Consider the following 17,414-nt stretch of genomic DNA (forward strand, 5'->3'; position numbering starts at 1 on the left):
ACAGGACTCATCCCACCAGGTTTCGCTTATGCCGATGATGTCGTAGTTGCGGGACTGGGCCAGGACTTCTAGCTCATCTATTTTATTCCTCATACTGCGTGCGTTTGTGTAAAAGCACTTCAGGTGCGTCTCCTTACACTCAGCACCTTGTGGATCTGACCAAAGGACCCCACTGGCACACAGCCCCTCTGATTCTAGAGTACCATCCCTTAGGTCTTCACCGGCTCGCCTGGTTTTAGCCCCTTCCCCCTTCGACTCTAGTTTAAAGCCCTATCTATCAGCCCTGCCAACTCCTGACCTAAGATCCTTACCCCTCTCCGAGAGAGGCGCATCCCATCCGGTGCCATCAGGCCCGGTGTAGCATAGACCTTCCCATGATCAAAGAAACCAAAATTCTGCCGGTCACACCAGTCTCGAAGCCACGAGTTTATGTGAACAGTACGTCTTTCAGCTTCGATCCCCCCTATCGGAAGGACAGAGGCAAACACCACCTGCGCCCCTGATCCTCTAAGTAGTCGCCCCAAATCCCTAAAGTCTCTTTTGATCGCCTTCGGACTTCTCGTTGCTACTTCATCGCTACCAGCCTGAAAGACCAGTAGCGGGTAGTAGTCAGTGGGCCGTACCAGGCGCTTGACTTTCTTGGCAAAGTCTCTCACCCGAGCCCCAGGGAGGCAACAGACTTCTCTGCGGGTTGGGTCCGGTCGGCATATCGGTCCCTCTGTCCCTTTCAGGAGGGAGCCCCCCATAACAATAGCCCTTCTTTCTTTTTTGAAGGATGATGTGGCAATGCGACGTGTAGGTCGCATTGTCTTAGGCGCCCCCTCCAACTGGGACGGGTGTTTGTCTACTTTGTCATTTAGATTGTCTTGCTCTAGTCCTTCATATCGATTATTTAAGGGTAGATGAGAAGGTGAGGTGGGCAGAGAGAGGGCTCGCCTACCACCCCGAATAGGCACCTGCCTCCATTCCCCCCCTTGATCTAGGTCTCCTCCCGCTGCCTGGCTGGAGGAGCGAACCTCCGTCTTCTGCGTAACAGGAGACGCCTGTGCCGTGGCAGTCTCGTGAGCCTGCCTCAGAGAGGGTAGAGCGCACCTCCACCAGTCAATTTCCCTCTCTGATTCCCTGATGCTCCTGAGCCTGTTCACCTCCTCCCGGAGCTCCGCTACCTGGCTGAGCAGTTCTTCAACCTGGGCACACCTCCCACAGGCATACCCACCACTGCTGTCAGAGACCGACAGAAGGCTGGGGCACACTCTGCAGCCCAGGACCTGGACGGCTGCGTGTTTCCCCGAGCCCTCCGTCTGAGTAGCCACACTGGTGACCGTGGCTGGAGATGCCTCACGAGATGCGGAGGCCACGGTTTTCTGCCTGGTCGATACCATGGTCAGGTTCTACGCAAGCAGGTTACAAGCACCGAAGGGAGAGGCAGCTGCAAAAGAGCGACGATGAGCCCCCCGCGCGCCCTGCCCGCGCGAACTGCCGCGCAAACTGCCACGCCCTTCGACGTGCCACGCCCTGTTTGCCCGTCCTGGTCGCCGCGCTCCTTTGACATTTTCAGGAGACTCTTTTCCTCTACAGGAAGCATTATGCAAAACAACCTGCAACAGACCAGATGCAAGAAAATTCTACCTGAATTTCGAGAACAACAAAAGCAAGATATTTGGCAGCAGTCAACGCAAACAGAGATCATCAACCTATTGACAGATGCCACAGCTTATTTATTTAAGTAACTATGTAATATGAGAAAGATGGAAGCTGGCAGCGCAGGTGGCACTCTGAAACTTCAGGGCTGTATCAGAGGCAGGCTGCCAGTTTAAATGCCCTACAAGTGCTACACCTTAATCTTATTTCAGCTGGACCTCAAGTCTGAGTGGGGCCTGCAATTAGACGATGCTACCCTTCTCTGATTCATCTTTCTGTTAATAAATATACCACACCTGTTCTGAATGGCACATGGGTATATTCAGATCACACTGATCAGGAAGCAATGATACTGCAAAAACAGCACCTTGCAGCACTACCAAAACAATCCTGCAATGAGGATTGTTTGGGCTCTCTCTTATAATAGGATTTATTTTGATAATGCTACATGCTTCCTTAAAAACATTGCTGGGAAGTTACAATTCCAGGTATAAAAAAGAAAACCTTATGGGTGTTAAACTTAATTCACAATGGTAGAAAGCACTTGCATATTTAGAGAGGTAACTCAAACAGGATCTCATAAACATTCGATCCAGATGAGTTTTCAGGCCTTATAGTTTCACATCAGTTGAGAGTTGCGGTTAATTAACTGTTACAACTATTCCTTCCATCTGTCATTATAGTATGGGGATTACGGAAAGGAGAGAGCTTCATTGACTGGCAACAACCTCCATACAAAAACTTGCTACAGTCCACAAAGCCTCAACAAAGTAACCACAGACAAAACCCTGAGTTAGGTTATTATTTAATTCTTACTACAAGTTGGTTTTCATCACCAGAAAAATCTAGGCCAGGACCTCAACAGAAAAGCTACATGTTGCTCTACAGCAGAGGAAGCCCTAGTTGGTCTGGGAGAAAGAGAGAACTGAGCTAACCCTATTTGTAGTGCTGAATGGAAACAGAGTTCCTCTCCTGGGGCAAAGTAAAGACAACACTCTCACCTTCCTGAAACCAGAATAAAAAACACAGAGAAAACAGCTGAAATGTTTTCTTTGGTGTTCGTAACCAATGTTTCTAATTTTTACATCCAGACGCTTTGGAAGGCAGTCCGTGTTTTCGGGATATTGCCACTTGAAACTTCAGGTCTGTTGGCAGCCCACAGATGAAATTGATAAGTGAGACCTCTAATTCTCAGCTGCTGGCCCCTGGCTGTCTTTGCCTTCCTATTTTCATGCAAAGAAAGGTCAAATCAAATATTAAAATGGTACAAGAACCCATATGTTGTTTTTATGTGTCCAATAATGATTTACATGGCATTTGAGGTCAAAAACGCCAACACTGCCCAAAATGAGAATGGAACCAGCACTTAAAATTAACAAGAGCTCTGACTCTCCAGAGTCATTTCCATAGAAACTGGCCTGCTAAAAAACAAGGCACGGCATCAAAATCAGTGAGCTTTAAAATGCTCGAGCTACCTTGTTTGTGCTGATCCAAATGCTGTTACCACAGAAACAGGAGGAGCAGCCGAACCAGCAGCCGGGAGCCTGCTTTGTCCATCGGTGTGGCCAGCTGCCTGCAGCCCTGCAGGTGGAGAGAGCCACCACAGCACGTGCTGACCCCAGCCTGATGGTGCTGCCACACCGGGGGAAAACTAGACTGAGACACTCCTCACAGAATGGGGAGTTTTACTCTGTTTTCATGAAAAGCCCACCCTAAAATGCCATGGGGCTGACCTCAACCCTGTGAGAGCCACTGGAGTCCACCAGTGGTTCTGGTGGTCTTAGGACAGTCACACACACAAACACCAAGCCTACCATCTTTCAGTTTGTTTGATGATGGTCTTTAGGCTGCCAGCTCCGTGAAGGGCTTTTTATAATCATTCCCTGTCCTGTCACATCCTCGTCACGCGTCAGAGGGAAGCTCATGCTTTTCCATTTCCCCTCTCCTGTGCCCAGTGCTGACAGAGACCAATACTATCGGAAACATTTCAGGGAGTCTTCCAAAGAAGATAAATTGCTCAAACTTTGGCACCCTACTGGTCAAGCTGTCTCTCTTGCTTTGTTCCGTGAAAATGTTCTCTTATCTGTGCAAGCTGATACCTTGATTTTTCAGTGTTGGGTAAGGTACTCCGTTTATTGACCCTGACGATGGAAAGAAAAAGGCCTATTGCTGAGAATAACATTTGGGTATTATCTTATAACCTACTGTGTATGGTACTGCAGCATAGTCTGACGGAAGCCCTGTGACATTTAATAGTTAATGCAACCTATCAAAAAAAGGTATCATTTATCTTTCAGTTAATCAGAATGAGAACATATTAGATACTTTAAATAATTAAGCATATTAAAAATGCATTACCAAATGTTTATCATTAAGTAAACTGGCAAAAGAAGAGTAGGATATTTTACAGCAGTCTAAAAATAAAGATGTCTCAGGTATCTTCTCCCTCTCCAAGCATGCGTTAAAGATTTATATCTCACTAGATGGATGGAGAAGAGCAGGAGCAGCATAGCAGGGCTCAGGCTGACACTACGTAACACACTTAGATCACACATCTAGGGTAGCAGGGGTGACTGGCAAAATATCAAAGATGAAAATATACAGGAGAAGTAGACAAAAGAAAGTGAACATGAGGACAAGAGACTGAATGGGAAGAACAGGAGGGTAAGGGGATGATGAAATGATGCACACAAAACAGAAGCGTAAAGACGGGTTATGACTGGAGAAAAAGGAAGGATAATGAGTTAAAATGCAGTACACCAGTAACAGTGAAGACAAGAACAAATGACCACAAAAATCTTTTTACTTTGAATATTTGAATCTTTATTTTCAACAGCAGTTGAAAAGCTGTAATGCTTTTACTCATGGCAAGGGGCAAAAGGGGCAGCAAATCAGACAACCTCCCTAAGAGGCAGAAGCTGTGGGAGAAAGAGGGGTAGCTGGATATTTTTTAATCAAAGACCCTGAGCAAACTGCATCATAAAGCAGCCAGTAGGCTGATGACAAAGTTAAATAAGCCATTTTAATTATCCTTTCTTATTGCAGGCTTCCTCACAACACACCGCTCTCATTATGAAAGGGTTACAAAAGTGACATTATCTAGAGTGTGCTCTCTTGGAACAATTAGTTTAACCTAATGAACACACAGCTCTCCTAATTAGCTCAAGAAAGTAAGAAGGATCCAACTGTTTGACTCTGTGGCGTAGACTAAGGAGAGAAAACTGCAGCAAGCAGAAAGCCTGCCAAAGAAGGAAAAGATGATGAAATTTCAAATTTAGCTATAGAAGCATTTAATAACTAGGGGCTGCTCTAATAAAGTCCTTGGCTTTTAAAAAGAAGGGACAGAGAAATAAGACAGCACGGTGTATTTTCTGATCAGTTTGATTTTTATGAGCTAACACCCGCAGCAGTGTTCAAATGCCAACTAATCCCACTCGCTGCAGAGCTCCAGCACCCGTCAAAGCCTAACGCCGAACGTGCCCAAGTAAGGAATAAACCAGTCCCCAGCACTGAGAATGTGAGATCTGGTGTGATACAGAACCAGGCAGTAACAAGAGAGCCTTTGGAGCAGCCTGCAGCAGGGCACAGGGACACGGGAACAAGAATAAATACCTCTCACCCACCCTACCCGGACAAAGTTGCTTGGAGCGGGAACAGCACTACTCAGAGTTAGGGCTGAAAGCATACCCTAGGGAAGACCATTCCCCAGGGCCACATGTGCTGTGGAATTACTGCTTTAAAAATAAAGTCTTAAACGTATTCTGATTGGTATCGCTTATAACATAGGCAGGAAGGAACCCTGTTTAGCATAGCTTAGTCTTGTTCAATTTTACTGCCCTTCTCCCACCCTATAACGCCTCGGTGGTTGGCAATGATTGCACGTACCTGTCTGACAAGAGCCAGCTGCAGTGACAAGTAGAGGATGATCTGGTGATCTTCTGGGCCCAACTCACGTGCTCTTCAAGGACAACCACACAACACAAAAAGAAGCGAGTGTTAGACTGTACTTGCCAGAACTCCTTTGCCACGAGTCACAAACACAGAACTAATCCCAGTCCTGTCCTAGATAAAACCCAACCAGTAATGGGAGAGCACATCGAGACTTGACAAAAAGCACACTGATGCTCACCTGCATAAAGGAGGCTCACGGGAATAGATGTGAGAAACACAGCCGTCAGGAACTTAAATGCTCAGTCATTAAACATCATTTAATGTTTTGGAACTTAGATATCTGATGGAGAAAGTAGCTCTTAACTTGTGACACAAACCATTTAAGCATTATTTTAAGTAATTTGGGTGAGGGGAGATCATTGTCCAGCTTGTTCCAATACTGACACTTTACAAACTACAGGAGAGGGTTGGGTTAGCATTGAAAAGTAATCATTGTTTCTACTATTACTGTGACTATGAGCATGTGGAGGACTAAAGATCAGGAACCTGTGATGTCAGCTTATGTCCAAACGCACCAAATATCCTCCACCCTACAGCTTCTAGTCTAGTTGTTGGCAGCAGACTCCTGATTTGGAAAGGGAAGACACTGCAGGAGGACAGAGGATTTGATGGCAGGAGCTGAGCCTGGACCAGAACCAAAGCCCTTGCTTCTCAAGCTAGGGCTTCTCCTGTTAAACCAGTTTGGACTTCTCAGACACTACCTTCTGGTCCATGCCAGGCAGAGGGGCACACTGCAGAGACCGCTTGGCTACTGAGGACTGCAGCAACTCCAGCACCCAGCGTGGAAGCCCTTCACACAAGCAAGACTGGGAGCAGGAATGGACACAGCCAGGGCAGCTGGCATGAAACTGCAGCCTGCAGAGAAGCCCTTAAACAGAACAACGTGCAGACAAGTTTTGGGGAACTAAACTAGGAGCAGCGTTGGTCACCGGCTCGTGCCACGTGGGCAGCCCAGCTCAGGACCAGTGGATTATCCCCCACTGATCCACAGGGAGTTGCAGACACATGATGCTCGCTCCTGGCTCTGTCGCACAGCAAACCGCCACACACTGGGAAACAGAAAGGACCCTCACAGCAGACTGACATTGCCGACCTCTTTCCCAGGCTGTGCTCCAGGATGACAGGGAAGGTGGTCAAAGCCTTTATGAGGGAGAACTGACAGGCTGACAAGGCTGGAGGTTAGAAACCCTGCCAGAACTATTCATTTGCTAATTACAAACAAGTAAATAAAAGTCACAGAATTACTTCAGGAAACAAATCACAGACCATTTTAATGGTGGCCACCTCCCAAATGCCATCTTGGCCTGTGAGCAAGAACCTGTTGGAATTGACTTTTGTAACTAATGGCTCTAGAACTAATTAATTTAGCATGGACTGAATGTGCCCTACAACTCTGCAAGTCAAGATAGCACTCAAGGATTCTAAAGCAATGTCAAATACAGCACAGGTACAATTAGTAAAGGCAAGTCACTTCTCTCCACTTTAAAAAAAATAATAAATAAAAGTCCGTAAGGTAGAATCCAGCTTTGCCCCAAACTGTTGGAGTAGGGTGAGCCACCTCTTCTGCAAGCAGCACCTGCGAAACCTTCAATACCCTCTCCAACAATACATAACAGGAAAGTTCACGTGGGTGTATGGGAGAAAAGATTAATGGTGCTTTTGGAAAAAGACAGAGTCATTACGTTACTGTTCTGCTTCCTCAAAAGGTATTAGAAAAATACTTGATCCAAGCCTCCAGCTCAAAAGACCACTCATAAGGATGGCTACCGGCCAAACCACAGCCTAAGAAATCCTAGATGTACTTCAAAAAGAGGTGGAAAACAAGGGGAAAAAAAATAAAAGGAAACCAAACCCAGGCATAGAGATACTAGTAGCTACTGTCACAACACCGCTTCTGGCTGAAGTTTGAATACTTAATTTCTGGCTAGAACCTCGTCTGCTTCCTAGCTAGAATTAAGATACCATGAAAACAAGCCACAGCCAGTGGGAAAGGTCAAAGGATAAAAATAAATGTAGTTTAAAAGCACTGCAGTACTGCAATTACAGAAAAATTGGGCAGTAGTGAAGGTATTACATTGGAGTCTGGGAACTGGTGTGACTTTATACTTACTTTTATATACTTACTCCTAATCTAAAGTATCCTTAGTATACTTAACTCCTGATCTAAATAGTGACAGTATGACTGTCTTTTTAAATACACATTTTTAAATCTTTCAGATCCCCATGGGGTAAATATCCAGAATTACATTTGGGGTTTTCAGCTTGACAAAAGTACGTTTCCACTAGCATGTGCTCCTGCTACCACTGCAAAAACAGTGCAGGAGAAATATGCTGGGCTCCCCCTTGCTCAGCATCAGAAAAACAGCTAGGATCCAGTACCATGTTCAGCCTGCTACACCCACACATCAAAACCTCAGATCTTTTTCATTTTTTTGTAATGCACTTATGACCACACTAAAACCAGAACGAGATACTTCAGCCCAAGACTTTGACCATATAAGCTTCCATTTAGTTGCCATCTGAGCAACTGTGCTTACAATGTTAACAGCCCCGACACCTGGTGTATTTTGGGTGATGTGGCTTAGTGGTAACAGGGTCACTTGCGCCTCACCTCTCTACCACAACAGAACTGTCAAAAAGGGTTTTTAAACTCACGCTACCAAAGGAGTTTTACTGGAGGAAGCAGTAGTTGCAGAGGAGTTTAATTCACAGGTACTTTCAGTGTGTAGCTACTGACTGAAACAGACACCCCACGAAATACACTGGGGAGTAACAGGAGAGTGCAGACTACTTTGTGTTGCTAGCTCTGTAGCTCTTGTCATACAACAGCTTGTGCAAACGTTCATTAGGATGGCCATCATCTGGTCCCATTGTTAGGCACACTGATGCCAGGTGACCCCACAGCAGCCTCCACCTCAGCGGTGATGGTATTCTCCCACCAAGAGGGATTTTTGTGTTTAGGCCTACTTCACACAGGGACAGAAACAAAACCAGCCTTCCACACTCTCCGGCTGGCACCACGTAATGAAGCTGCATCTCCCACCACTGTAGACCTCACTACAGCTAACTGGGAGCTAAGTTTATTATTTTTTTTAATGGTAGAACAAATACTCACACCTTCATATTCAGCTAAATAATCAACACATTTTGCCATCACAGGAATGGCTTTGACAGACTACTGACTGCTGAAATCTACTGAACTATTTTTACCATTTCAGACAGCATAGCCTTACACACACACACACAGAAAAAAAAAAAAAAGAAAACACACATTAAAAATAATTTATTTTGGATTCATCAAAAGAACTACATAATGCAAGAATCAGCAAGATTCCTACTCACCTCTCCAAAGTCTGAAGTGCTTTCTTGTTTAATTCATCCTGAGTGCTCTTCAGAGTAGCTGTAGGACAATATACGATGTGATTTAAGAGCTGAATTCAATGTTTCAGATTCAATAAAAAATGTGCAGGGTATTTCAAACCAGGAGAATAAAAACTGTAGAAACCTGGTGGTGTCTATGGTCATGGTTGGAAAACATACAGTTTTGTTTTTAAAGAACAGTACAAAACCAGTATTTTAACTCAAATTCTCAGTTCTATTCTTATTAAAAATTCTTCCAACTCTGTTGTCTGAAACCCTGAAGCATTTTTGTTAACATATGTCACTGAAGGGGTCTGGGAGGAGAAGGGGACATATGCTAACTACATACAATGAGCGTGCCAGGCCCTCTGCCAGGCCAGCGTATACACTGAAGGCCTTAACTAGCAGGATGTTCCAACTTTGTAGACAGAGACTGTCACCACCACCATCTTCAAGTAGGTGGGTGTTGCGGGTCGAACAGGGAATACCAGGAGCCAGATCTGCAGCTCCATGACAAATCCTTTGATAACACAACAAACTTTTAGGTTATTTCAGGTATGGCATTAGCCACTCATTAATGCCCTACTTGGTGCCTCTAATTGACTGACTAAGGATCCTAGGCTCACTTTTCAATGTGTGAATTAACTCCAGCTTTTATTAGAAAAATCATCAAGTTCTTGTTATGCCAGGGTATCGTAAGATATCATTACCATCAAGAACAAAGGGAATAGAGGAAAATCATAGAGAAACAGGACTCTCTTCAATGCAGAATGCTAGCAATAAAAGTTCAGAAGTATACTGGCTGCCTTGCTCCAGTTCTTAGTTTCCAGATTTTACATCGCAGAAGTTTCTTGTTCTACCTGTCTTGAACTTGAGAGCTACTGAGCAACAATACAAAGAGGTGATGAGTAGTTAATCCACCAAACATCCACCTATGAATATATTTCACTTCATATGTCAAGTCAATCTACGCTCCAGAATAGAAACATTGTAAAATAGCACATATTTCAGCAACAAAACCAGATAAAATTCAAGTATTCTTGTAAGTTAAGAAGAAAGAGTTGCATTCTTCTAAAAGTTGTACAAAGATAATCACTTTCTTTAGATTCTGCAGCACACTAGTTAATGAAACATTACAAATAATTTATTTTGTGTAAGCAGCTACCAGACCCTTTTTTTTTTTATTCCTAACACTTTGCAATAGCTCTTCAAAATTCCAGCTTCATTTGGGAAGAACAGCAATCTTCATGATTTCCCAAATCATAAAGATCACAAATTGCTTATGCCGTAAAACCTGCTCTACATAGCAAAGACTGAACAAAAAATTAGTAGTTTAAAGAATGAATTTGAAGACATGCGCTTTCCTGCAAAATGCAACATTTATAAAAAGGCACTGGAAAGACTTCACTCTCAATAGCCTTAAGTTCTATATTCGGGTCCACTGCCAAATACTGAAGAGTAACAGAGCTGGAGAGCTTACAGAAAAAAAAAAAAAGAAAAAAAAAAAGAATTAATATTGACATTCACATAAAAATGCTTGTGGAGACACTGGAAAGGATTTGATTATAGCTATAAACATTCACCCAGAAAAATACCAGGTTCTGTTTCTTATGGAAACTGCAAGATTTCCTATGTAAGTAACAGCAGTTCTGGAGATGCCACACAATGAGGAAGATGTAAAGAGATTTTATCATTTGCCTCAAATATAGATGCAAAATGGAGAAGCTAAAAGAACTTTCAGGTTCAGTCTGGTAAGACTTTTTGACTGATGGCTGTTTAAATTGTGGTCAGAAAGTAAGAGCACAAAACATGTTGAGGAAATGAAGTGATTATTCTACAACCACACTCAGCTTTGACTCTGCACTGCTAGAAAGCAACACGCGTGTCCCACTTCCCACAATATGAGCTGCATATTCAGCTGCAGCTAAGTTGGAAAGCTGGTTGTTTGTCTCTAGATTTGTGCCAGATTTTGATAAACAAAATTAAGTTTGTGTTTTTCTATTTATGGCAAAAGAGTCTTTACACTTTGAAGAGAAATACTAGAAAAAAAACAATGAAGAGCGATTTGGGGCAGGATACGGGCGAATGCAAACCGAGGAGACAGCTGAGCAAGTTCACTAGAAGTATGACTTCATTTCAACAAGAAACAAAAATTGAGCTCAACATGTGACTCTCAGGCTCTGTTGCAGCATTCCACCACACAGTCTTCATGACCAATCCCAAGCACAAACACCACATACAAAGGCCATGTACGGAACAATGGAAGCAGTTAAGAGGTATCTCATGGACAGTAACGGTTAAGTTCCTCCCTCTCTTTTAAAATTGAAAAGAAATCCACATTTCTACACAAAATCTATGGCTGCAAGAGAGGCTGTGCCATTGTTTGTTACCTCAGCATTGCAACATTTTTAAATCAAAGTGCAGAAAAAAAACAGATCAGAATTTGGAAGGTCGATTTTGAAGGACCCCGTACCCTTCATGCAGCAACTGCTGAGTGCATTTTTAGCACGTTTAAGTTGGTTTTACATATATTTTATAATAGCTACATGCTAAGAAGGTGAACAAAACTCCCAAGTATATTTGTACTGAAGGGCAGACAGGAGCCTTAAGTTGAAACGTTTAATAGCCTGGAAACATGTTTACTGCAATCTTTTAGGTTCTTCCCACTGCTCCTCCCCCAAGTTATCGCTAGGTCTCCATCCTAGATAATATTTATATGCTTGATGAATACATACAGTGATGATATGACTCAGTGGTTAATATTTGTGCCTCAAATTTACAAAACCTGTGGAAGATCCTCCTACTCCCATGCCCCCCTCATGCATCCTCTTCATCTCCCTACCGGAATGAATTATTTTTTTCTTTGGTAGTGAGAAGTCACCGTCTCTGCAACCTGCCTAGATCACTGAGAAGCTCCCACTTCATCCAAAGAAAAGCTTGCACTAAGGGGACAGAATTAGACGACTGTAACTAGATCTCTAAAGCTGTGCTCCTTTCTCTAGGGCCAATGACACTAACAAATTTTCAGCATCTACTCAACTTTACCCACTATGAGCACAGTAGGTGTGAATGCACGGACTGAAACAATGCTGAGGATCAGCATGAACACTGCATACATGGGGACAAGGGTCTAATTCCAGTCTTGTCCCCTGCACTGAACCCCCATGAGCAGCTGCAACATAACCAGGTTTATTTTTGTAGCACAGTTCTACGAGAAAAGAAATCCAGTTTGTGTTCTCCAAAACTGGTCTGTCACATGAATCACAATGTTAAGAAGTGGGGATGATCGAGATTTGAACTTCAAAAATACATTTCTGATCTGAGCCTACATACACCTACATACATACAGCCTTTTGCACACACCAATGGGTTTCCAAACCGTTCCCCTGAGTTAAGATAACTAATACTGCAAGTTAAACAGTTTTAGCACCCAGAATTAAAATTAATGATCGTGTCAGTTGTTATCTCCAGATGCAAAAATGATGGGTTTATTCACTAATAGGCAATATCTAACTTTTAGTTTTGTTTTAACATTAACTAGTAATGTCAGTATATAGATTATTTATACAACCCACAAGGACTGCTAGGAAAAGTTTCCATTTCAGTCTCTGATTTGTGACCCTATACCGAAATTCTAAATGAAAACAGAGATGCAGAACACTCTCCTCAACTCAGTAAAGAGAGTGAGGGTCTGTTAACCTACAAATATTTAAAAATGAGACATGCAGTGGTGATGTTAGGTAAGAGCAGCACTTGTATTTTACAATGCATGCTCAACTTGTCTTTCCTCTTTAGCCTGTGTTAAATTCATCTCACATTCCCGTCTTCAACGAATTTTTCATGAGACCGAGGGGAAGCAAAGTTGACACTACAGCTTATGTCAAAACAAACTAGAAGCAGCAAGAAAAAGGTTTGCTGTTGAAATTGCCTCATTGGGAACACACTTGGGATAAAGAAAATTTAGATGGATGGACCTTCTGTATGAACAAGAGACTTGTGCTTTTAAGAGTGAGGCAAAAGTGGTGGTGACTTCCTCTGAGGACACATCTTTCAGCAACTTCATTGAGCCTTCTTTCAAGAACGATGCAATTAGGTATTAAGAACTTGGAAACTACATACCACTATGCAGCACAAGTTTCAGGAAATCTTACTTCATCCAGGAGTAAATCTAACAGTTGTAAATTGACTTTATCAAATACTCCTACAAGTGCTTCGAATCATCATCCAGTGGCATTCTCTCTTCTCATTTCTGCAGAAAGTGCTTGATAAAAAGCAGCCACATAGGAAAGGGCTTAATACAACTCCTCAGTGCCTTTGTCACACAGGATAATAAATATTTACTGAAATGACAAATTAAGGAGAAAAAGCCTAACCTTGGTTGGAAGGCATCTTGATAAACTGCTGTAAGCTTTATAAGGCAATTGGTTAAATGCCTCTGAAACACTTAGCTGTCATTTAGAATTCTGATTCACTGAAAATCAGCTTAAGTAGAAAGTTAAGGAAATCATATATAGACAGATGTTTGTGTGTCTGCACATGTCACTGTGAACTGGTATAAACACAGTGATAAATGACTGACACTATGAAGCAGGATTAATAGCTGGGTTGCTGTCTTCCCTTCAACATGTATTCTTGCTTCCACACTGAGATAAGCTTTTTATTAACAACACTAGTGAAAAATGTCTCATTAGTGCAAGTTTGATGTTTTCTAGTAAAACGCTGTTCCGTTTTGTCATCATCATAAGTAGGCCTCGGAAGGATGTGATACATTTTATTAAAACATAGCCTGAAGATGAAAATACACTCTTCAGATTTTCCTTGTGAACTGTGTGAGTGGCCCTGTTGATTTAGGGGCTAGAGATACGAAGAAGAGAAGGCAGATATTCCATTGTTTCAGAACAAAATCAGATACTAATCTGGACAAAATTCCAAGGCAACTGTTAAGAAGACTGTTTACTTAATATTAAAAAGGACACTTACTATGTCTTCCGAATTAATCTCTTGAACACTCATGGAAGACTTCTCTTTCAGAAGAAAAAAAGTTCCCAACTCATGTTTTGGTGTACCAAAGTATTTTTAGAGCACAACACATGCCTCTACAACTCCATTCTTTAGAAACTTTCTTCTTTCCATAGACGATAATAAATAGATTGTAATGGGGTTAGCACACAAACCCTTCTATCTCTGAAAATAGTCTCTGGGATCTTGTATAGCTTTAGGGACAGTTTAAACAAAATCTAGGCAAAATGCCCTAAGGAATTAGGCTGTTAAGCAGAGCTCAATGTTTAACGATCTTAAAAAAATAAAAATAAAAATCAGGCAGGCTAGGAAGGACATACATTTCTTGATATGAACTTCCTAAGGGGAACTATTCAGTCAGAGAAATGGAGAACTGAAAAAACCAATGCTGCACGTTATCCTCCATGCTGGAAAGCAGTTCTCACACCACCTGATCAGATGTGCCTGAAAAAATACACTGACTTGCACTGCTGAAATAGACAAGCTGCTTCCTCAAATACATGCCTTACAAAATGTTGATGTAATTTGCAAGACCAGAATACTTTCATGATTCCATACAGGCTGTCACTGTAGCTTTGTTTCAGGCTTATTTGCTGGAAGAAGTTTGTTTCTGTGGAACACATCTGACAGAAAAGCCATTGCTCTCATGTGGTGTGGACTGCTGATTTGATTAGGAAACAAACTAGCTCAGCCATTATTCAAAGAAACTATGTTAGCAGGCCTGCTCCCTATGGCAGAAGTCATAGAAGCAGCAAAGCTGTACCCAGCTGTGAGCGTGATGAAGGTCAAATCTAGATCTCTCCTAAACACCAGGACTTTCAACCCTACAAACTACTATGCACCGATTCTGCAGAAGCACGCTGTCTAATCACAGAAAACCCACGCAGTCAACACTAAAAAGTTAAAGTCTTACATTGTATCTAGTCAACATCCATAAGTACCAATGAGAAAGATATTTTTATCTTGTTTACTTCTAAGCAGAGAAAGAAACTGCATCACAGGCTGAATCTCTGTGGGGAATCAGTACCACGCCAGGAACTGAAGTCAGGCATTTCTGCCTCCAGTTCTTGGATTATATTTCTTTATGTGATTTATGAGTGGGTGACAAAAATATGAAAATAAATCAAAAGTTCAACTTTTTGTTGTGCAAATAAGTGAACGAAATGTATCACAAAAATCCAAATAAAGCACACCAAGAATCATTGATTACAGTCAGCTTAGCATCTTCTAGGTAATGACGTGTTTCCTCCTTTACCTAAAAACTTAGTTTTTGTTACTACAGAATAAAGTTCTCTGAGCAAGTGAACAGTCCCCATTGGTCTTGCAATTTTCTATGACCACTCATCACTAAAAGCACAGTTTCTAATAAGTTTCCCACAAACAGGATAACTCACCATCAGTAGCTTGAAGACTGTATGAAAGACCCAGTGCCAGGTAACCCTTTGCTAGGGACTCTCCAGCATCTTCACCCAGGTCTATCACCATTTTAGCAAAGCATTCTCCTTCTTCCAGCTGCAAAAGATGACAGGTTGACAATTATATGCATTTCTGCTATACCTGCTTCAATAAGGCTATCCCCTTACACATGTATCAGTAAGAGATCTGAGAGCCACTCATAACAAGGCTTTCAGAGACCACAGTAAGCGCTCACAGAAAGGAGAACATAGAAGGCCACATTATCAGACTTTGATGCACATTCACAGTTTTCAGAAAAGTTCTGGTCTTGTTATAAGCATCCACCCTAAACATTTTTCAGTCGTTTAATGTCAATGAAGGACAATTTCTTACTTTTATGTTTCCCTCCAGGGAAATCATGCAATCAAATACCAATGGACTAACCACTTACATACCATGCTGGCAGCACATTGAGAGGTCTAACAGGTATCTTCCTTTAAACAAAGACCATCTAGGTTTGCTGTACAACACTTCTAAATCCTAGCAAATTTTAATTCCTTTTAAAACTTTACAAAACAAGGAAGTTCTTCACTGTAAGCTGAGTTCAGCTACTGCTTGCAGTTCTGCCACCACAACGAGGCAGCGAATTCAGGACCCAAATTTGATCTGAAATGCTGTACTACTTAAACTCTCATTAACATCACTCGCCCTTCAAATGTAGAAAAGACTAAGAACCGTAGACTGCACATAGCTGGAAAGATCAAGGTTAGAGAGGTACAGGTAAAATTTCTACGTAAGGCTTGAAAGATACAAAGCCTACAAGAACATCTTGTGTGTGTACAAGGCAGTCTGCAGATCCTGTCAGCCATGATCAGTGTAACCTTTAATCAATAACCAGACTGATACCAAAAAAATCCTACTCTTAGAAACTTTTATGGCAAGACAGACAACTTTCTGGGATGGAATTACTCTGTTTGGAGAAAATCCTTTTTTGTTGTTTGTTTGGAATCCAACTGTTTTAGATACAAGTACTGCAGTTGTAACAGAAATGCACTCTCTTAAGATTCAGCTTTGTCAGACTACAGCACCTCATAGTTCTTTAACATCTAAGAGGAGTCACCTGTAAGGAAATGAAACCAAAAAATGGAGCAGCAGACCAGAAAATTTCCTTGTGCAGCAATATGTTCATACATTATTTATGAGCAAAATCTACTTGATATATTAGCCTGTCAAGGGGGCTCCTTGTTACATCCTTTGCAGGCATTCAGGTGATGACATTAACTAATAGTTACATAAACAGACAAGTTGGCATTTATTAGATGATATCAAACATAAGGAGGTCTTCACTGTTAATCTAAGTATGAAGAAAGGCTGGAAAGTCTGTGAGTGAACAAGCTCCACTGCTTGGGTCATTTCCTCGCTTGTGCATCTCCCTGAGGCCACAGCACTTCAGATTAGGTGCAGGCCAATACTTTTCAAACTTCTGAAGCTTCAGACCAGTCAGCCCAATGACCAACATGTATTTTGTCAATCCTTCGCTGCACTTTGCAAGCTTTACAGTACTGCTGATTTCTTAGTCAACTGTGAGTCTGGAAACTACTAACTGAAATAGGGGAACCCCCCTCACAGACATACTTGGGGCCACCAAGCAAATTGCAAAGATCATCTTTAATGGCAAAATCCAAAGTCTACTGATAACATTGGAAATAGTTCTGCTTCCTTCAGTGATGCTCAAATGAGACCCTTTAAACTCCCAATCACATCAGGAAGACTGAAGTTTGTTCCAAGAGACTTAATCCTGTAAGCTGCCCTACTGACTTCCCTGCCACATACTGATGCATGTTCTGGACCGTTGCCTAGGACAATGGAAGAAGAAAATGTCCCATGACTCAGCATGGAGGAAAAAAATAACACACAAAAAACCTTCACATGAAACAATAACTGAATTCTTCAGCTCTCAGGAACTTTTATGTAAAGCATGAAATCTTTGCAGCCAGAAATTTAATTATGCACCTCTTTTGCCATCATAAACAGTAATATTCCCACTC

The 17,414-nt window shown here is 42.2% G+C and overlaps 1 protein-coding gene across 3 annotated transcripts in view; it reads right to left on the reverse strand.

Annotated features, from left to right (window-relative positions):
- Nucleotides 1-17,414, reverse strand: part of TTC7A (tetratricopeptide repeat domain 7A) — a 169,190-nt gene that overhangs the window by 88,820 nt on the left and 62,956 nt on the right. For all 3 annotated transcript variants that reach the window (XM_035320722.1, XM_035320723.1, XM_035320724.1), the window contains 3 exons: nt 15,366-15,483; nt 8,935-8,992; nt 5,527-5,599 (listed from right to left, as the gene is read on the reverse strand). In XM_035320722.1, the coding sequence (XP_035176613.1) occupies nt 5,527-5,599; nt 8,935-8,992; nt 15,366-15,483 (249 nt within the window). The remainder of the gene's footprint in view (nt 1-5,526; nt 5,600-8,934; nt 8,993-15,365; nt 15,484-17,414) is intronic.

Source organism: Oxyura jamaicensis, chromosome 3 (genome assembly GCF_011077185.1).
Source record: "Oxyura jamaicensis isolate SHBP4307 breed ruddy duck chromosome 3, BPBGC_Ojam_1.0, whole genome shotgun sequence".
In the NCBI taxonomy this organism is placed as follows: Eukaryota; Metazoa; Chordata; class Aves; order Anseriformes; family Anatidae; genus Oxyura; species Oxyura jamaicensis.